Genomic DNA, 22,428 nt, shown 5'->3' on the forward strand with positions numbered 1-22,428 from the left:
CTCGTTCCCTCCCCTTCAGTGGTAAAGCTTTCCAGATGCTAACCCCTTCCACACATACTCTGATCGTGGAATGTCCGTGTTTCTGTAAAGCCTCATTTTGTTACCCACGTCCCGCCACGGTCCTTTCCTAACACATAGGCGACGTTTGTATGAGTCACTCACTGAAGAGAGTCGGGGTTATGACTCATTTGAATCGCCGAGTCAGTTAAATTCCTTGTGAGACGATCTCTGATTCTTCATTCACAGCTCATGGAGGAGAGGGACATTACACCAAAAACCCGACTGTTCCTCTTCCCTCAGGGCTAATACAGTGTTCAAATACGGTTAGTGACATGTTGCTTAGCCTCTAATTTTCAGTTAGCTAGCTAGCATCAAAATGGACGGATTAGTGAACGCGTTAATCAAGAATCATCACTCACGAGTCAGTGTATCGACTCTCGAATTCCGAACGGTTCGTCCACGACTCGCACATCGCTGATAAAATCTGCAACTTCTCTGCCAGACCTGACCTCACCTCACCCCCCGCTCAAGACAACCCGCCTTTCGAGTCGGAACACAATCGATAGTCAGTTTTGAGGATTCCGTGATGTTTACATCATCCTATTAGGAATTTGGATTTACCTAGTAAAAAAAAAACATGCAATCGCACATACCCCCCCCCCCCCCAATGTTCACTCTTCACTGCGGCAACGCCTTACAATATGCAAACGCAGAGGAAGACGTGTGTGAACAGTCATGCGTGTGTGTGCAGCTGTTTCCTGCACAAAAAACACCGGCGGACACACGTAAATCCCCCCCCCCATTACTCAGCCTTACGTCCCCGTGGGGCGTTTCACAGCCGTCTTGACTTGCAGAAGATTTGCCGCTAGAGGGCGCTGTTGTGCAGGGCCGAGATGCAACCGGAGGGATGCTGTGTGTGTGTGTGTGTGTGTGTGTGTGTGTGTGTGTGTGTGTGTGTGTGTGTGTGTGTGTGTGTGCGTGTGTGCGTGTGTGCGTGTGTGCGTATGTGCGTGCGTGCGTGCGTGCGTGCGTGCCATGAGAATAGGTGACCTCTCATTCAGTCGTTCATTCAAAATCCAGGGACATATAGTATTTTAAATATAATTTAAAATATTTTGCAGAGCACTTCATGGAATAATGAGAGGAATCCTACAAGACATTTGGTCTGAGTCTGACTTTATCTCCTGCACATTTAATATGTGCGGTCCCTGCCGACATATTCCTCCACCTGTCCCAAATTCAGATCATAGTGTCATCAGCAAACGTCATTATACAGTGTAATTTTTTTAAACAATGGCAGCAAACTATCACGCATCATCTTACAGTATCTTGCATGTTTGATCTAATTCTTTTTCTAATCCTAAAATGCTTTGCTGTCACTTTTTCCGATATGGAATCAAGAAAATTGTATTTAACAATTGAATGCTGAATTTAAATTCCATCTTTGTTAAAATTATAGTAAAGAATTATAGATTGCATTTAAAGCAAAATAAGGGGAAATCAGCAACAGAGCAACATTAAATATTGTGAAACAGAATAAGTGCTGCAAAATACTGGAAAGTAAAAACACTAAGCAAACGGAATACAGCAGCAGTCTGTGGCTTTTGGCAGAAAACACAAAACTAAAGCCATACAAATTTACCAACTGCCTTCATAGAGATCTAACAGGCACCATCCCCGCACGTTCAAATTGTGTTTATAGTTCACTGACCTTGCCGGTGATGTTGAACCAGATGTTCAACCATTTATCTTGTTGACAGAAAAAAACACAGATAAGGTATTTGTTTTAACTGGATTCCCTGTTACCAAGATGTTATTGTCCTATTTGATCAGTATTTGTACCAGCTACATGAAAACAATATTAGAACCACTCAACACATCTTAGTTTGCATAAAATTGCAAAAAAAATGTTTTACTCGTAGGCCACCGTTGTTGTTGTTGTAGTGACGTCAGTCCCGTTCATTTTAGCCTACGGTGCAAAAACATGTAATCTGTGCAACCCTTCCCATTTGAACCTGAGAGAGATGTAAGCAAAGAGGATAAAGTTGAAGGCAGAAGTTCAAATGAAGACAAACAAAGACCCGAAGAGGCAAGAGTCTGCCAAAGTCCCTGGTGTGCGTGCAGCATTTGCGTTGCTATGCTAACAGAGAGTGAGCATCTGTTCTAAGGAGCTCGATTTTCTGTCATCGGTTGTTCACTGTTGACTCACGGACCGCTGTGCTGACTTGTCGTCAGCTTCCTCTGTGATCGTGCCGGTGCCCGGTCTTTTGTCATCAGTTGCTTCTTCGACATTAGTGGGTTGTCGACGTCTTCATGGTGTCTCTCCGAGCGGGCTTCACGCGTTTCCCAAAGTTCTTATCGATGCTTGTGAAAGAAAACCGTAGACTCGGTGTTTCGCTTTAGTGTCAGTTCAAAACTAGCAGCACCAGCTAACTCTTTCGGCAGCTTAGCTCGGCTAAGTGCCTCAAATGCATCTGGACTGAATCGGCGGGAATATAGCCACGGGTCCTTTGGATGTTGTGTACGTCCACAAGGAATTTCCCACTTGGAAAGGCATGTAGACTAGCATCATAATCTTTGTTTCTCACTGGAAATTTCTCCTAAAAGCAGCACAATGGGGCATTATTACCATGTATTCTGTACTGTACAGAGCAAAAGTTAACAAGAGCAAACTGTATACATAATCAACACAGCATGCATTGCGTCAGTAAACGAATGGCGCATGGGTTAAAAAATATGTTTTAAAAAATGTGTTATTCTTTGTGCTTTTTCATGAGACAAACAGTAAGGCTTTTTTATGCCTTGAAGTCCTCCCAGGCGGGGTTCCATTTAAGTTTTAAAGCTCTAAATGTATAGCAAGGAGATGTTTCACAAAATTTGACCAAACTAGTTCCCGCATTTCTGTTTGTATGGTGTCGGTCCATTTTCCAGCAAAATGTTGTTTCAATGCTCCGGAGTGGTTTGGCTATGGATCAGTATGGCAGCAAATATTTACAGAAGAAGCGCCGTTGCGACAAGGTCAGAATATAAAAGTAATGTGCCGAAAAGGAGTTGACAGTGATTGAATCTGTATGTGTTCATGTTAGTTATTATGACCAAATGCTAACTCATGATATTGTGCTAAAACTGCTGCTAGTGCTGTCCGCTTAAAATTCATGTAATTGGGCGTATTTAGCCTCTAAGAAGATTAAAAATCACAGAAAAATTATTTTGTAGTTGAATGACTCACGCTCCTATTTGTTTATTTCCATATAATCAGACAGACACCTAATCTTTGTCTGGCAAATCAGGCGGCACTTGTGTATCAACATGCAATTTACAGATTTATTTGCCAAATCGTATTACACTAAGCAAAAGATATGCAAAACATCCAATTAGTGAAATACCCGTTATGATAATATTTAACTCATGTGCTTTTAGGACGGCCTGTTGAACTGCATTAAAAGTGATTGAATTCAAGAACATTTATCTCCCCAAAAAGAAAAAAAAAAAAACATAAGAAATGAATGTATGTATGTATATGGTTTCGAGATGGTTATTTAGCAGAGTGGTGACTTCTGAATAATGACTACTGGTGCTTTGGATTTTTTGGTTATTGAATTGCAATTTTTGTAAGTTGCTCTGGATCAAAGCGTTAGCTAAATGACTGTAATGTAATCTTGAGCTCTGTCGATGAGCCCACTGGTCATGAAACATCCCTGGAAAAATAACGCAACCTGTTCAGAATCATACCTATGAGGAACACCAAAAAAAAATTGTCTTCCGTTTAAAGCAAAACGTAAATTTTCCCATTTAATCTCGTGTCCCCCCTTTATCTCTGCTGATTCTGCCACTCACGTTCACTCCTTTGAATGCTCACCGTCTTTCTGTAGAAGTTATCCAGACAGCAAAAAAACAATAACGCGAGTGAGCGCACATTCACACTCAGTCCAGGTATGACTTGTTTACCCGGCATCTGTGAGGTTTTCACGATTCAAATCGCACCGCCGAATTCTGATTATAAAACCGTCCAGAAACTGGCGTTCAAAACAGAGAGCAGTTGGTTGTCTTGAAAGCAACAGTGCGTTCAATCCACCAAAAGACACCATGGCTCTGCCAAACAGTTGTGCCATACATATTTAATATTATCATGCGCAACTGGGAACAGAATAATTGCGAGTATTCATCAGGCGACTTGTCAGCACTGCAAGCATCCACCATTAGACGAGTCTCATCTCGAATTTTTGAGGTCTTCTAATGCGACCGTTGCATCAGAAGGCTTTGAAAAAATTTGGAAAAGACTTGTGGATCACTATCATCTCACATCCGCTAATATCTAAAGACAGGTTTTTAGAGTTTTTATTCGCAGCTTAGTCTAAGACTACGATTTTTCAAAGTGTGTGAATCTTTCAGGGTCACTATTTACAAGACTACAAGTAGATTCTTTCAGCAATTGTTTCCCACAATGCAATGTTTCCAGCAGGTATTTGTAGAGCCTCTGCTATTTCAGTCCATCGCTTTTCCTTCTCCACTCGGTTGTGATGCGTCGGAGGGTCGACATCGTCCACGTTTGGATGTTCTGCTCACATCGGCTCCTCTTTCTGGACGCTCCATACTGACTGCGATATCCTTCGCCGTTCCCACTCATCCATACCGCCAACAAACCCCCATCTCTTTGTTTCGCTGTTTTCCTTTTTCGGGTTCGGTTGGAACTCATCTATTGGTCGTTGATTGTCAGTCACTGCAAAGACTGATAGCCTTGGGATGATATCAAACACGAGTGACACACAAGACTGACAGAAGACTGATCCTAAACAGCTCGGATAACCACCTTATACTTAATGATCAAGATGACGGGAGCGCGTTGGGACTCCAGTAAAGCACATAAAATTTCGTTCTGACTTTCAGTTTTTAGTCTGTGAGTGTGAAATTTTTTTTGGTGTAAGCCCAGCGTCAGTCTTCATTTGAAAGTTAAGGAGGCATTGAAGGCAAAAGCATGAATGCTCTCTGAAGTGTACCCAGGAATGAACAGATCATCTGACACCGTTGACCCATGAAATACAGTAGCTTGAGCCTTGAATACATAAGCCAGTGAGAACAGGGAGAAAATAAAAAGATAAAAAATGAATTTGTATACGCCGGGCCAATCCTGATTTGTCACTTCTCCGACAAAACCGGAGAAACAGCAGTTCACCATGGCAACACCAAATATGGAAATAGTTTGGACAATCGAAGCGGTCTGCTCTGATGCGCGAATATGCTGAGATTATGTTACATGCGATCACATTTTCTTTACTCGCTGGTCTAAAAGAGCAAGGTCGACCGCTGTGTCCGTGAGCATCCTGCTTGTATTTGCTATATTTTCAGTGGATGTTTGCTTTTCCATCTCAGCTGCGTGATACTGTTCACTGTCTCCGCTTGCCTCTCCCCCTCCCTCCTCTTCTCTTTGTCCCGGCATCCACGCTCTCGCTGTTTCAACACCACTGGAGCTCTTTATAAATATATGGAGATAAACGAATAAATAAAAAAGAAAAAAATATATGTATGTGTTTGTGTATATATATATAGATAAAAATGCCCCAGATGCTTCTTACAGAAGGAAAAAATTAAATAATAGATATTAATGAAAATAAAAGTGGTGTCATGTTTTAAGATAAATAAGTTACAAAAGCATATATAGTGTAGATATATATTTATACTCATATAATTCATAATTATATAATTGTATATATAAATATATATGCGTGTGTGCAAATCATGTTAGTCACACCAAACCACACTGAAAACAATCAACTGTGCCCAAATGGAAGTGGGCTGTAGGTAAACATTCTGAAATATAATGTTATAATGTACATCAACAACATCAACAAATTAATAAACTATAAACAGGGTGGTGGTGGGAGGCGGAAGCTTTAAAGTCTTTTAATTTCTCTACATGCATCTTGAGTCATCATCTTTAATGGCACTCAACCGTACAATTAGATATAAAGGGCTGTGTTTTTAGTTTCTGAGGAACAATAATATGCACTATTGACAAGACCTATGTATTGATGTTTCATAAATAAACAAACTGCCATACTTGTTTGTGCGGTACAGAGTCAGAGTAGGAGGAATGCATTGATAGCATAGTATATTACGAAAAACACACCCACTGGACTTTTTTACCGGGGTATTATTAAATTTTAACTGTAACGAAAGGATGTTGATAAATGGTCCATCGGCACTGGCATATGTCCTGGCCTATACTTGCCTGGCATCGGTGCAAAAGCGATGATTAAAATCACCGTAGCTTTTAAAAAAAAAATGAGATAATGGTTATGATAGCATTACGTCACAGGCACAGGATGAGTGCTTCAGTTGAGTGGGAGATGCTACAAAGAGGCCAGGGTAATGGTTACATCACACCGTTGTAAGAATGTTGCAGAATCCAATGCTATCTTGGAGCGTTGCCCGATAGCCTGTGCTAGAAACGTAAACATCGTCTTGGAAACGGAACGGTGGTCACTCCGCAAACGCTTGGACGTGAAAATGAAATCAAACACAAAAGCTTGAATATTTACTTGAAAGTCCAATGGCCAACATTTGGAAGAAGGGAAGTCTCAAGAGCATTTGAAGGTTGCCCCCGTTGCCATTCATGGGATGGATCATTTTATGATATATAGAATCATAATCCAGATTCGGTCTTTCTCAGATCCGATTTTCATGCCAGCAGATAAAGATAAAAACGAAAAGGGAACTTTGTTGCACACAACTTCGCTGTCTGACCTGGGGTTTGTTTCTGCAGTCCTTTTTTTTTTTTATATAAGTACCCACTTGCTGGCTAATATGTGTCATTTCTATTCATTGAAAATAAGCTGTGGTTTGGAATTAACATTGGATGCGTCAGTGGTGCGAAAACTCCCGATCAGCTCAGAGTCGGAACAACATTTTGAGGGCTTTTGATTTTTTTTTAATTTTTTTATTTCAGGCCATTAAAATGAACCGTATCCTTCCGAAAATGTATTTATTCAATTAACACTCAAATTCGAATACAGCTCCCTGCATCAGAAAGCCACTTCTGGTGGCTATCTCTTAAACGTCAAAAACTCAAAAACCAGACGGGACATCCATAAACGCGTTCTTCTGCTTCGAGATTATTTCTCAAAAAAATGTCTGTCAAATAACGTGGGCAGCCCTGTGTCCCCTCTCTCTCTGTGGAATCTGGCTCTTTTATTACATTCGAATACTGCTGCTGCTCATGCTGACAAACCTTGTTCATTTTCCATGCAAAGTTGACTGGAAAGAAAAGAAACAAACACCAAAATCGCCGGAGACGGCGACGTACAGTACATCAGTCAAATGCAAAGGAGAAGTTGGTGCCACTTGAACGCTTCTGATGTGGTTTTTCCATGTGCTTGCAGGAGGAGGAAGGGAGGGCTGCATTTGGCTAAACGATGCCGTCGGCGATGACGACGGCTGTGACACCGCACCGTACAGTATGTGGCTATTCGCCGTTTCTCTCTCTCTCTCTCTCTCACTCACTCCTTCTTCGGCGATCTCTCACTCTGCCTGCCGCCTCCACAGCGATGCGCGTTGCATTAACGCTGAGGTGAAGAGTGGGAGGTAGAGGGCAAACTGGTGGGGCTACAAGAGGGATGGAGAGAATCGGAGAAGAAATGAGTGTGTGGGAGTTTTACATGGATAGATAGATAGATAGATAGATAGATAGATAGATAGATAGATAGATAGATAGATAGATAGATAGATAGATAGATAGATAGATAGATAGATAGATAGACTGAATGGTCGGTCAGTTGGTTGATTCATTGATCAAAAAATAGATAGACAGATAGATGACAAGAAAGATTGATGGATAGACTGTTCTGCACTTGCCTCCTTCTTGTTACCTAATTTCTAAACCGACCAATGATTTCCCGAGGGGATCCGTCTCAGGTCAAACTAAATCGAGAAGGAAATGAAAGGATGGGAAAAAGATTACAAAAAGATGGAGGGATGACGGGTGAGAGATAGATAGAGAGGAAGACAGATGGAGGGGTAGAAGTTGGTCTCTTGCAGCTCCAAAGCTCTCAAAGCCCCGAAGCTGTGCAGAGCATTACCGGGAGGGAGATGGAGAGATAGAGCGAGAGGGGTAGAGGGAGGCCGAGTCGAGGAGAAGAGAAGGGAGAGGGAGAGAGAGAGTAAAAAGGAGAGGAGGAGAGGGAGATTTTTTTTGCGTTGGTGTGTCGGTTGGCAGAGAGAGCTTGTCAAAAAAACCTTCCTCTGACAGAAGGCATGATTCACAGCAGAGAGCGGGAAGGAGAGAGAGAGACAGGCATCGGGAAAGAAGAAACACGGCAAAGAGAGTGATACAGAGGGATGACCGAGACGGGCAGAGACGCTGGTAAGAAAAAAACAAATGGACTTGCTGATACGCAGGAGCCGTGACTGACGGAGCGGGAGGACTGATTCATTACCACCGCCGCTGCGTTTATGAGGTTTTTCTGTGGACTGAAACAGGAGCAGGTGGAAGTGGAGAACGAAAGAGAGAGAGAGAGAGGATGCTGAGAGGCGACCTGAATGGACAGGGAAAGAAGGAATAATTCTATAACATTTGAACTCATTGCTAAAACGGCCTTCGCGAATCCACGATAATTAGATTTCAGCCGCCTATGTGATAGTTTTTTGACGGACGACGTAAGGCTCTCTCAAGATATGGGTCAACGTGATGGTGAGCTTTTTTTCCCCGGCGACCTATTCTAAAAAGTTATTTGTAATTATTTGGCTGCTTTTGAATGCCAACAAACATATATATATACATATACCAAATATATGAACGCCAATATCGGGTCAACATGTCATTTTCCTTGCATTTTGTGATATCAGATGTTCATCCCCCCCACCCACCCATCCTGCCAGGGTGTGAAAGAGACACTTTTCAGAGCATGAGGCATAAACCTAAAGTCTAAGTGCACATTTAGCCCGCGGGTTCTTGTATTGACAGACAGCACAGCTTTGAGGAAATATTGACGTCATATCGACTGTATTTTTGGCAGCAGATTTGCATGGGGATTTCAGGCTGCGCTGTGGAAGCTGTCGCATCAACATCCCTCCAACTTCAAAATGCTTGCCGGGGATGTTTTTGTTTTTTTATTTTTTCCTCTTTTGTCGCGTCTGCTTTTTTTTCCCGTTCACAGTTTAAGCCGCAAGACCCGTCGAAGTGCATGTTTTTCTTGATTTGGGCAAATGGGCTGACAGGTGTTTTGCCAGAAGCTGTAAATCCAAATTTTAGAGGTTTGGGTCTACTCAGCATAAACCACTGTGAGATGTAAAGAAGTAATTTCAGTTATCTTGGGTGTTCTCTCCCCCAGCTTCCATTTTTATACTCAGGGAGAGATCATTGTCACTGTCTTTGTTTTTCACAGATGGACCATGATAACGGGCACAGCGGGAATGAGCGAAGAGACCTTGGCTTCTCCAAAATCGCTTCTCCGTACACTCTGCCAGGTTTTATTGTTGCTCTGTTTGATCAACGCACCTCTGGATAAAGACCTCATCGGTTCAGCCTAGACGGCCTGAACGATACAGAACAAATTGATATAAACATAATCAAACTCAAAGGAGAGTGGAGGAGAAGATGAACTGACAACAATAATCGTGTGGACGTCCTTAATTTTATTTTTCCTTCAAAAATCTCCTTGGGATGTAAAGGACTCTATTACCAGTACGCTCCCTTGGTATCGTAGAGCTTTTTAAAAATGTGATTTTTTTTTTTTTTCACAAGATCATTACTGCCCGTCGATGCCGAGGGATCTCAGTTGGATTCCGAGCGGCTCGGAAAAAACAAGATTTTAACATTTTTCGAACGCGCCGACCGCTTTGAACGTGCCATGGCTCCTCCAAGGTCAGCCGACGCGCGTTCATATTGCAACATTCGTCAGATTTAGTCTAATTAAAGTCTTCACAATTCACGCTTCAAACTTCACGCGTGCCTCCCACCGACCCCTCCCACCGTTAGCCAACGGGCCGATCATGGGCAAGCCTCTCAGCCGTCCCGGGTGCTTCCGGAGGAGTTCCTGTTGCCTGGAGAAACACGGAACTGGGGATGGAGGAGTGGGAGGGCGCGATGTTGGCATGGAAGGGGGATACGGAGACGGCTACATTCCCCAACGGTCCATCTACGATACCATGTGCATCAATCAGCAAATAGACAGTCACCACCACCATCCGGGAGGCTCCATCCGGCAAGACGTTGCGGGCGAAGGGAGCTTTAGCTACTCCGCGAGCGGCTCCCTCAGGGTGAGCAGGTCCCCGGCTGACATGTTTGATTCACAGCCTCGCTCTTTGACTCCCAACCCTTCGTTCGTACGCCGTCTGGATGAGAGGGCCATCTACGATTCTTTGAAGCTCGGCGCCCACGACGCCGACGGAGCCGGCTGCCATTCGCCGGGGCATTTCAACCGTTCGGTTTCCCCCTCGGTCTCGTCCTTCTCGGCGCCCGGGGTGTCTTCGTCGTCATCGAAGAAGCACCACCACCATCATCACCACCACTATCCTCACGGGGACAGCACAAAAAGCAGGGACGGTCGGCACTCCTGGAAAGTTCTGACACCTCCGAAACATCTGGAGTGTTTGGAGCTCACGACGAATGAAATGATCGAAAGAGGAGGAGGAGGGTATTTGAACCCGGGGCACTACGTTCCACCCGGAGGTCAGTCATCTTCTCTTACATCGCCCCTTATCTCCCCATTTTCTGGCTCACCTCTTTCTTCTGGGTACCACACTCCTGTGTTCTTCTCCCCCGCCAAACCTCGGCCAAGTCAGTCCCAGAGTTTGCGCTGCTCCCCTCCTCATGTCATCCAACCACGGCATTACTCCCAGACCCAGAGCCTCAGGCTGTCCCCTCCCCACGAGCTGAGACGTTCCCCATACCGCGCCCCTCTGGTCCAACTGTCCGCTCATGACCTCGAGCAGGACCTGAGGGATCGGGGAGGCTGGGGCAGGAGTGAGCGAGAGAGGGAATGGGAGAGGGAGAGAGAGAGGGAGATGGAGAGAGGATGGGCACAACGGGAGTGGGAAAGAGAGCGGGAGAGGGGGAGGCTGGAGAGAGAGAGAGCCAGAGAAAGAGAGAGGCGGGAGACGTCTTTTGGGACCTTTGGGTACGGCCGACCCGTTCCTCTGCATTCGGATAGGGACTCCGTTTTTCTAGAGTCCGAGCAGGCTCTGGACACAACGCCTCTGTTGGTCCCCCAGCCCTCACCATCCCCGTCACCGAATGCCGCTCCAAGAATGGGCACCGGCGCCGTGGGTAGAAACAGAGCCGGGTCCAAGGTTGGATCTGAAATCGTCGGCGGTGCTATTGTTTCGAAATTTGACAACGGGAGCGTGGGTTTGGTGTTGGTTGACAGCAAATCTGGATGCGGGCCGAGGCTAATGACCGAAACTGGAGTTGGGAGCGTGTCAGAAGCTGATATAAGGGCAGGTATTCAAGATAAAAACAGAATTGAAAGTTGGAACAAATACGACAACGGGGCCCGGGCCAGCGTTAAAAACGGGTGTGAAGTGAGAATGGGTTCCCAGGTGAAAACAAGAGCAGGGGGGCGGGAACTGGAAGGAAAAGTCCAGTCCGGGTCGCAAATTGAAAATGCCAATCCGGTTGTAAACAGGGACGAGCACAGGGGAGGGACAAAGGGTGGAGAAAGGAGCGGAAGAGGGGTAGCTAAACCTGAACGTGTTACGGAGAGTGTGACACCGATTTCCAGCGACACCGATGACAGGGTTGTTCCTGGAGATAAAGGTGGTAATGGCACTAGAACTCCTTTGCAAATGACGCAGGAGATTGAAACCAAGGCCGAGGTCAAGGGTGGGTCGACACAGGTGGAGAAACACATCCGGGCGGAAGATGAAGGTGTAAATAAAGTGAGGGATTACTACGGGTCTGAACCAGAAGCTAAAATTGAGACAGAGGTAACAGTTGCACCTACAGGTAAGCCTGAGGCAGTGCAAGAAATTGGATCGGGTAATGAGGCAGTGACAGAAAGTGACACTAATGCTGCGGTCGTCAGTTCTGGTTCTCGCATTTCGGAGGTGACAGTTGGAGTTCAAGCCAATTTTAAAGCGAGGGATGACCCTGAAAACACCCACATAGATGAAGCTCAGACAAAAACACGGGAAATAGAGAAAATCGCGTCCAGCCAAAAAGACAAAGCTTCCAGAAGCCAGAAATCGAAATCATCCAAGTCAAGTTCCAGAACTCGACCCGGCACGGCCACGGGGCTGCGGCCCGGTGCGGCGAGCCCTCGACTTAACAGGGGGCTGGCCGACTTGGAGTCGACCAACCCAGCTGAAGCCATCGAGTCCACCTGGCCTCGTCGGATCATCGTCAGAAAGAGGACCGTTCGGCAGGGCGGGGCCATCCACAACCTCCCCATACTCCCTCCGCTTCCCTCCGTCCTTTCTGCATTGGAGAAAAGGCGCCCACACGGCTTCCTCCATCCACGTTCAGGCCACTTCTCAGAGAACCCGTTGAAAAACCCGATGGACCATCCAAGCATTGTGGGACGATGCTCGCTGAAAGAGCCCTCCCATCAAGAACCGAGCGCCAATCTGGTGGGCAGAGCTTCTCTGAAGGAGCAGAACCTGGAGCACTGGAGGGTCTACAGAGATCAGGAGGAGCCGAGGAGATCCAGAAGCAGGGAGAAACAAGGGGAGAAGAATGCTGAAAAGAATGAAAATGGGGAGAGACACCGGAAGGAGGAGACAAGTGAGAAACAGGTGATGGAGGAGGAGAATGACCAAAGTCAGGAGAAAGAGGGAAAGGAAAAGGAGATGGTAAATATTGGAGGGAGAGCTTTGGAAGAAGACATACAGGGACATTTCAGAGGAGGCCTTGAAGAAGAAGCCAAAGATAAAGATAACAATGCCTGGGAAATGAGTGAAGATGGAGAAACTGAGTGTGGAAATGTGGAAACCGGCAATATCGAAGTCATAGACGGGACGCGGGAGCAGCAGGAGCCGGCGAGGCCGGAGGCCAAATCGAACAAAGAAGAATGCTCGGTGGAGGAAGGAGAAGGAGCGATGTTCGGAGAGGACCAGGGGAGTTGGGACGACGTGCTGGAGATGGTCAACACGTTATGGGACGAAGGCTGGGAGAAAGGGGGGTCGGTAGGGGGAGGTGATACTGACTCCCTCTCGGGCTCCCTGCAACGTTGGCCTCTCCTGCGGCCCCCGGTGGGCTTCGGGGGCTCACACCCGCCTTCCTCGGCAGCCTCGGAGCTCAGCCTGACAGAGCTGGAGAGGAGAGCCAGAGAGCTGGACTCCGACTTGGAACATCTCGATCTGTCCAATTCCCACCAGGACAGTCAGGAGTTGTACCAAACACCGCCGGAGAACCAGAGAGACACGTACCAAACCCACCCGGGGCCCCAGAGAGAAAAGGGACCCCTATCGACAGGTTGGTAGCCTTTTCTTTTTCACTGCCATCTTTCACTTTTCCTTCATGCATCTCCAAAGACGTACTGCCGCTTAACTTATTTCACATTTCTCTTCAATTATTTAACACATCTGTTTGAAATGAATGATGCATCTTGGGCATAAATCAGAATGTTAAATCCACTTGGGAATTCTGAATTCTAGATTTTAGTCAAATGACCTCGCAAAAACAAACCCATTGATCAAAAGTGAAAAAGCCTGAAAAAAAATATTGACTTCAATTAATATTCCTTTATTTTTGTCATGTTAAACACCAGATTCCTTTTCTAAAAATCAGATTACTTCACTCATGTCACCGCAACGTGACAAGAATGGTTGGGATAGTAGGTCGACTTTACAAATCGTAACTTGAACGCAGAGAAACAGCAGCCTACAGCGTTAACAGGATGTTCAAAAAAGTCAATATTAAGACTTGCAGAGGCTAAAATGAAACTGAGATCTGACCACAATCGGTGATGAAATATAAGACGTTTTGCAGCTGCTGATCCACCGCAGTATTGTTGGAAATCAAACCAAGGTGGAAGCGCTAAGAACATCTCCACTACTTGCTTGCACACTTGAATCCATCGCTTTTCTCTAAATAAATAGTTTTACATTAGTTTCCAACATCATCGTGAATACTAGCCAGGTGTTTTTCCATGATGAAACACTTTTGTGGGGCGTAAACCTTTTCTTTAATCACGTCTTACCGTCACATAATTGTTATGACTGCAAGTCTTCCCCGAGCAAAAAATATTCATCTGAATATAAATACTTAGAATGACTCTTTACTAGTGGCGTTAAATGTGACCTTTCCTCACTGCTTTTTATATTTTCCCCAGTTGTGCCCTCAAATTTGAAGCCATTTCCAAAGCGGCCCTGGGATTAAAACACCTTCATGCAATGTCCTGTCCATATCAGGTTGACGCTATCATTTCAACTTAAAATTGAATTTATATTTGACTTGACTCGAAACAAAACATTTACTGATGTCTGAGGAACTGCTGAGAAAACTTGCCCACATGTTGTTCTATCACCTCCTGAGGGCGGTGTTCTCTGTGGCTTAAGACATGGTTCAGAGGAAGTAAAGCAAAAAGCCAAAAAAAAAAAACAAATGCACACAACTGATGGAAATAGTTATACAGCAATTATCATGGAATAAGGGAAGATGATGTGTTTCGACTCGATGTGTGCAATGTGAAAAAGCAACATGCTCATCAAACTTGAGTCTGGAATTAAGACGGTAGCGACAAGACCTGGTCATTTTTCGGCCCGCGAGCAACAACCAGCCCATTTTGCTTTTTTATCCACCCCACCAAACTATTTTCTTTGAATATTTTGACGAGTATTTTCAATCGAAATTGAATTTAGAAACTCCTTATTTTTTCCTTTTGTTTAATTTTGTATGGATGGTAATGTCGGTACATTTATATGATTGTTAATGATTTTAAAGTTGAAATAAAATGCCAAAAAATGTTAATATTTCAATTGCAATTTTCATTTTGTTCAGTTTAACATAAAAATTACACATAAAAATTAAATAAGAAATGTGGCCCGCCAACCAAAGTAATTGCCCACCATTGTCTTGGACCAAAGTGAAGCGTGTTTATCCACAGACTTAGTACTGAGGAGTGTTACTCATTATATAAGAGACAGTTTTGTCCTGTGGGTATTTTATGTGTGACAACAATTCTACCACAGTTTCCAGGTTTACAAAAAAGACACTATGAATCATATCTTTCGTTTCATAAATTGTGCGATCTATCCGCAGAAAAGTGAACAGAACCAGTCATAAACCACACTAAATGGGCACCCAGTTGTTTTATTCTTACGTGGAAAACAACAGGATGCGCTGTTCCCCATGTCTTACCCTCATTTAGTTATTTAATACATGTGGTATATATTTGTTTCTATTCCAATAAATCCCTCCGTTCTTCTTTGCGAGACTCACAAACGGATCTAACGGTGTTACAGCAGGGCTCGGGGGAAAAAAAAAAACCCAAGCTGAGAAAGATTTATTGTCCGTGTCTGGTATCTGATGGCTTCGAGGTAGGATGTCGGAGCTTAAGACTTTGTCTTTGACTGAACAAAAGTCAATTTTGGGGAAGAAAGACTTTCTAGACAGGATGTCAACCCAACTGAAGTCCTGAATGTGATAATGTCCAGCGGCAGATAGTGCTTGTGATACTGCTTGTGCTGAAAACATACCTCATCACCAAGCACTACCCCACTAATCACACTTAGCCCCCGACACCCCCCGAAAGAAAGAAAAAAACAAACAAACAAAAAAAGAAAAAAAAAACGAAGAAATGAATGAATGTATGTATATGGTTTTGAGATTTGGTGGAGTGGTCAATTCTGACTTACGTCTACTGGTGCTTAGGATCTTCGGTGACTGAAATGCACTTTTTTGTAAGTCGCTTCGGATAAAAGCATCTGCCAAATGACTGTAATGTAAATGTAATGTAATGTATCTTTTCTACATCCAACAAAGAATAGCCTTGGAATAGCTATGATAGTTACTGCATGCGGTTACATTCAAAAATATATGTGATAAGAAGGTTCTTGATTCAATTCCACATTCCCTAAACAAGCAAAAGGTTCACTAGAGACCTTAAATTCTCCAGACGTGTAAATAAGAGTGAATGGTTGGGCGATGATGTGATTGGCTCCACCCCGAGTGCAGGATAAGCGGTATAGAATTGCTCACAGCTCTCCCATTTTTTTTTATAGTCACAATATTTGCTGTGTTCCTATGCTTTCATGCTGTCGGCACAATATAAGAGCTCAATTTAACAATAAGTCAACAGGAAATGTAGAACACCGCAGAAATAGCCGAGGAAGTGAATCATTGTTTATAAAATGGGATGTTGGTAGATTTTCACGAGGTTTTGCTCAACGTCGGTCAATACTTTAAAAACGACAAAACCTTGCAACGCCTATATTCGCCGTGATTTTATTAGAAATAGCCTCTGATTATGTCATCGTGATGTCACCCTGGTAATCCTTGCTCGTGCTTGGGGGAGTTGAGATTTATTGCAGAAAACCATTTAACAAGGGTCTAAATGATATTGATATTCTTTTGGGTGTGTTGTAGAAATTGCAGTAAGATCCAGGATGTCTGGAACTTGACCCCGACTAGGAATGACAACCCAGAAGTCATAATTTTCCTATTTTCTTCTCCTTTAATATTTCTTTTGGTTCTACAAACCAAATCATGCTATCATGCTATCATGAACTATGCTCACACATCATTGTATTTTTATTGTATATCTAACTTATTATTTGCTTCCATAATATTCAAGTGGGCTGTTATAATTTATTGGGTTCACGGTATGAATGACCATTAAAATGAATAATTCAGGGACTGCTCTGGGAAAACATATTTCTGATAGATTTTAACAAAATATAATCAGAAACATCAGCATATTTCAAAATGCAGTACTCTTACATATTGCATTATGGTAAACATGCAACTGTTAAAATATTCAAATCTTTTATTCTTTCTTCCTTTTCAAATCCACCAGTGACTATTCAGTCAGCCCCTTTTTTTAATCTTAGCCAACCAAGAAATAAAATGGAAAAACACACAACACTGTATTTCAATGACATTTTCTGATTTAGAGCGTTAACAGTACTTATCAAGGCGCCTCAATCAAAATCCCCTCCAAAATGGAATGGCCGCAAAAGAAATCACAGTTAATATGCCTTCACACAGCCTTTCACAATCTGGAAACCACCGGACTGTTATAAATCAGTGACACACAGGGTAAAAAATAATAGAAAACACAACATTGTGGTCCAGTATATTTAGAGGGTAAATCTAACAGGCACACCATTTTCAATGTTTCTTCCTGCAGACCAAGGGGAACAGTGACTAACAGTTGCCAAAGAAATAACCCAACTCCTGCATGAGGACATTAATCCACATATGTGTGATTCCTGGAAAGAAACTTTTGCGATGAATCCAATCTCATTTTAACATCGGAAGTAAATATTGATCAGTGAAGAGCAGATATCCCCACATCTCTGTGGACTGAAATGCATTACAGAAGAGCAGGCATGGCCGAAGCCTTTCCAAAGTCCGATCCGCGGGCCAAATGTGGCCCCGTGTTCAAATTTACAAAAGACTTTGTCATAAATCAATAATATGCAGCCGCCAGCACTGTTGACCGTGGTATAAAACACACTGTACTAAAAGCTATTTTTACATTTCGCCAGAAGAAGGCAGTAGATCTGTGGCCACACTCGCCCTGGAATCTTGACAAGGGTCAAAGGGCATTGTGCGATCCTTTCCAGCCCATTTCAAAAATGGCGACTGTAACTTATAAAAAAAAGCAGCAAGGGCTGCCGCTTTCAGGACAAGTGGAAATTGGAATCTTTTTTTCACTGAATTACGAAACAACTATGCCTAATATGCCAGGAGACAGTGTATGTTTTCGAGGAATTCAACAACAAACCAAAAAAAAAAAAATACATATATATAATAACTCATGATCAAAGAAATCATTTTGGAGAAGAGGAAGAATGCTTTCAGCTCTGAGAATCACTTTCATCCGTTCATTTCTTGTATCTTGGAATCGAAACACACGTCAAACAGAGGGAAGTCACATACGAGGCCCCCAGGTTCCCAAATGACGTCATCCAATCGCATATTTTTAGAAACCGTCCGCCCTCACACGTTATTGCTCGGCATGTTTGTTTGGCACCAGTTGACTGTTTTAGTGTATTAGTTAATTTTTTCGTATCAATTATTTTGAATAGAATAAAATCTATATTTGGTACAATTGTTTAGCCTGTTTGCATTACGGTACATTTACAACACATTTCCCGATGGCACAGCCAGCCAGGCAGTCTGCCACACAGACGCTCCATGAATTTGGTCCAGACCAAAAGCTATTAAATGGGTTGTTGAAAGATAGTAGATTTGTGGGCCCCAGAGACTGAGTTCCATTGACCTAAGTCAGATTTTTATGTCCCACGATGTCATTTGTTCTTCTATTCGGGGAATCTCACGGGTCGCTGAATGGCAAATTGCTTCCGCTAAATCTAGACTTGGCAACTAAATTAGGATTTTGATAACAAACTGTTACGTAACAACAATTTTCCAATCATACAGCTAAGTCTCCGTAACAGCGAGGAAAAGCTACAGCTGCTAATAAAGGACTATAAATACCGAGATAAATAATTGATGCGTGTTATTGATTATTTCTTTTGTTTCTCCATCTGATTTGGATTATGTCTCTTCTTGATGTTCCAGGAGTGGGGAGCAGATCCCAGGCCAGTCTAGAGCTCGGTTCCATGGCAGTTACATCAACGCACTTAGATAGACCTGCGGGATGGCCAGCAAAATCTCCTGCGGGGACTACCGCTGTCGGAACAAGGTATTTGACATTGTTTAGATCTCATTTAATCCGCTCTCCATCAGACATTGGAGATTAAACCAATCTTAGATCTTTCACTTTCCACTTTGTGAAGACACAGAGATACTCACATTTGGAGTAAACATACAATCCAGTTTATGGTGTGCAGAATAAATGATAAATGAAATGACTATGGATAGCTGGAAATGTATTTGGTTACTTTCAAAAGTTTACCCTAAGCTTGGGTTCGGATGTGGCTCATACAATCCACAGCCGAGCTCTGGGGAGCCACTTATGTCATGACAGGAGGCCTGTGGTTGTTACCAGATATATATATGAGGCGTTTGGGGGCGGCAATGCTAATGGAGTTTTAGTGGGAGGCGGTGACCATATGTCGGCTAAATGAGGAGTCGCATATGTTGATGAAGGCTAGCTGCTCTGAGCAGTATCTTTGTGAAGAGGGACTCAGATGGTCCGGATGTTTTCTTGACTTTTGATCAGTAAATACAGTAGAACCTCAGCGTACGAATGCTCCTAATCACAAACAAATCAACCGACGAACAGAATTTTTGATCAAATTTGGAATCAACCTGCGAACAAGCTTCGGTGAATGAACACACCAACAAAGAAAAACTCACGGCCTTTCCACGTTTTGACGTTGTAGCATAGCGGAAGTTACGCTTGGTGCCCTACGTTGTTTACGTTGTTCTTTGTTGTGTTCTCCTGTTAATGGTTTTTTGGGCTTTTTTTCAGTACCTTACCCCTCATTATGACCCCCAAAAAAGCTATAAGTGCAAGTGATAGTGGTGTTAAGAAGAAGTTAAGAAATACAGTTGATCTGAAGAAAGAAATTATAGCGAAACGATCAGGCCAAGCACTGCAAGATGGCTGTCAATCATGTCTCCAACCCTGAAGAACAAAGATGTGCTAAAGATGGCTGACGTGGCTAAAGGGCTGATTATGTTCACAAAGCAAATTCTCAAGTCTTAGAAGAAATAGAAAAGTGATTGTTAGTTTGTGTTATTGAAAAACAACTTGCTGGAGATAGCATTAGCGGGCATCTCATATGCAAGAAGCCTTTACTTTTGGTTATTTGGTGAAGGAAACGTAGAGTACGAGTGCCGGCAAGATGGGAAAGAAAACCAGAAAAAACGTAATAATCAACACTATCTTTAATTCCTTTCTGTAATTTTGACACAAATAAACCCATGAAAATGTTTCAAAAAAGTACAACATATTTTTGGGGGTCTGGAGAACAGATCAATGAGATTTACATTGATTTCAATGGGAAACATTGATTTGGTTTGCATCAAACAACAAATTAAATTCGTAAGCCGAACATCTACTTCATTCCCTACTTTGTTTACGGCTGACTTAGACTTTTAAGACAGCCGAATATTTCAAGTTGCGTTTTCAATGGGTCATTATTGGGATATTAATTTGCTTCAGTACGAGAAGCACAGCTTGTTCCTATGGCTTGAGGTGCGAACGTGCATATTTAATGCGCCGGTGCAGCACAGTGTTGATGACCTGCCAAACAAAGCAGGATAAACCTCACAGGGATTGTTCCTTCAGATCCGTGAAACGGGATTTGTACTAAAAAGCCGTGAACGCCGCTGCCAAAGCAATACATGAATGAAATCGGTCTCTTAATCATTGCCTCAAACCATAACCAACGTGTCAAGGGCCAAATTAAAGCGGGAGATTCCAAGAGAATCAGAGTTCTGATTCCAAAATTTCAAGTATTATCGCTCAAAGCACTCTGGAAGGTTACACTGCACAAAGGAATTGCATGAAATGTTATCTTCATTACATTGATTGATTCTGCACTTGGTCAAAGGGTATTCATTGCGGCCAGGTGGAGCGAATCGTGAATGAAATGAGACAGTTTGACCATTACGTGGATGATAATTCCTGCCGACAAAGAATAAGGAGGAACATCATTTTCAATTTACATGAGATTCAATTATACTCGGGCTGTAATCAGCTTACGGAACAGACAAATCATTTTTTTTATTCAACATGTGAGATAAGACGTACAATTGTCTAATTTACAACAACCCCATATAGGGCAGCTTTACTATACCAGGCACTTGGGATATGAACTATAAAATGGTGCATTAAACAGATTTTTTTTGGAGCAACAAAAGTAATCCCCAAATCCTTTCCTGGTCTATGTTGTGCTCGTGAACAGAGATCAGACCCTTCAACAAATTTGACAACCGATTAATACATAAAGATGTTGCCGGTCTTTCAACTCAGAGCCATAAAAATCATAGTGAAATGTGGGCCTGTTTGACAAAACGCATTATTCGCGTTATTAGCATTATTAGCAGTGACCATTTCAGACATTGTGAGTCATGGTGAGTCATCTGGTCTTTGAATACAAATGAGAACAAAATCATTTGACGCACTGTTCTTTCTTTTCCAGCTCCAACAAAGAGGACAGTTCTCCGGATTCCAACCTGACACTGGAATCCGACTCCAGTGGCGTCTTCCTCTCATTGTCCAATCAGAGCCAGGAAGAAACTGGCTCTGACAGTGACCAACCAATTAGTGGCTCCGACCTTGGCAGCAGCAACACATCACTCGAAAAAGACGGCGATGACGGAGGTTTGAAGGAGTGGGGAAGGGAGGAGAGCGCGGAGCTGCAGTGGTGTTACCCCTCGCTCCTCGACACCTCCATGCACGATGACATCGGAAGAGATGGTGGAAAAGAGGAGCCATTGCATGGGAAGATGGGGAGAGACGAAGACAAGGACACAAACGGGAATTCAAGAGGAGATGATTCAACACGAGAAGGGGGTTCAATCACCAAGATGTCAATGGACCCTACAATCATGAATGCAAATGATGCGTGGAGTGCAGAAAAGTCAAGGAGGAAAGTTACCCTCATTGCATCTGACTCCCCGCTTTCTCTATCTCCTTCTAATCAACCGATAAAAAACCTTCTCGAGCCTAATCAGAAGCCACTGAGAAGCTCGGGACTCGACTGTGGCGACGTCGACCCCTTTGTCCAATCGGACAGCTTCGTTTACCTCGCCGTGTCGGCGAGACCCGGCCCCCGTGGCGAAATTCCCTTAGTTACAGAAATGTCCACCCACGATAAAAAACAAACCATTGTGTGGCAACACTCGGATGGCACGAAAACCCACGTGGAGCAGTCCAGTGCGGAGCAGGATGTCAAAGCATCTCACCTTGTCCCCCAAAAACCAGAGGAAGGGGACTTTTTATGCACCGACAGCTTCGTGTATCTGGCTGCTCCTGCCTGTTTACTTCTGGGCCCTGAAGGAACTGCACCGTACAGTGAGAGGTATGTTCAGTTTTGTTTGTCAAGTATTCATAACTGATGAACAATAAGGAAATATTCATTCTCAAGTAGATTTCTAGCCATTGGATCGCCAAACCAATACATCATTGAATGTGTTTAATCACACTATGTAACACAATAACTTCAGCTTTTGATATGTACATTTTATCATTTTTTTGTCATGGCAACTGGACTTGATTTTCTTCTCTTTAAGATGTTTAACCCCTCATCCGTGAGGCTTCTTCAGTTCCAACGGCCCGTGGGGAATTTGTGAATATAACTTTCAGGGTCGTGTGTGTGGGTCTAGATTACGATGGCTTGTTATTCAAG

At 43.4% G+C, this 22,428-nt stretch overlaps 1 protein-coding gene across 2 annotated transcripts in view; it reads left to right on the forward strand.

Moving 5' to 3' along the window:
• Positions 1-22,428, forward strand: part of LOC147226325 (uncharacterized) — a 33,614-nt gene that overhangs the window by 5,085 nt on the left and 6,101 nt on the right. The window contains exons 2-6 of one of the 2 annotated variants that reach the window (XM_086160155.1): positions 7,380-7,454; positions 8,262-8,359; positions 9,381-13,408; positions 18,686-18,809; positions 21,220-22,101. In XM_086160155.1, the coding sequence (XP_086016281.1) occupies positions 9,988-13,408; positions 18,686-18,809; positions 21,220-22,101 (4,427 nt within the window). In that variant the 5' untranslated portion in view covers positions 7,380-7,454; positions 8,262-8,359; positions 9,381-9,987. Of the gene's footprint in view, positions 1-7,379; positions 7,455-8,181; positions 8,360-9,380; positions 13,409-18,685; positions 18,810-21,219; positions 22,102-22,428 lie in introns of those variants that run through there. The other variant, XM_086160156.1, reaches the window with a different exon arrangement.

This window comes from Fistularia commersonii, chromosome 15, assembly GCF_037954325.1.
Source record: "Fistularia commersonii isolate RoL2024-O1a breed Wild chromosome 15, RoL_Fcom_v1.0, whole genome shotgun sequence".
NCBI classification, from domain to species: domain Eukaryota; kingdom Metazoa; phylum Chordata; class Actinopteri; order Syngnathiformes; family Fistulariidae; genus Fistularia; species Fistularia commersonii.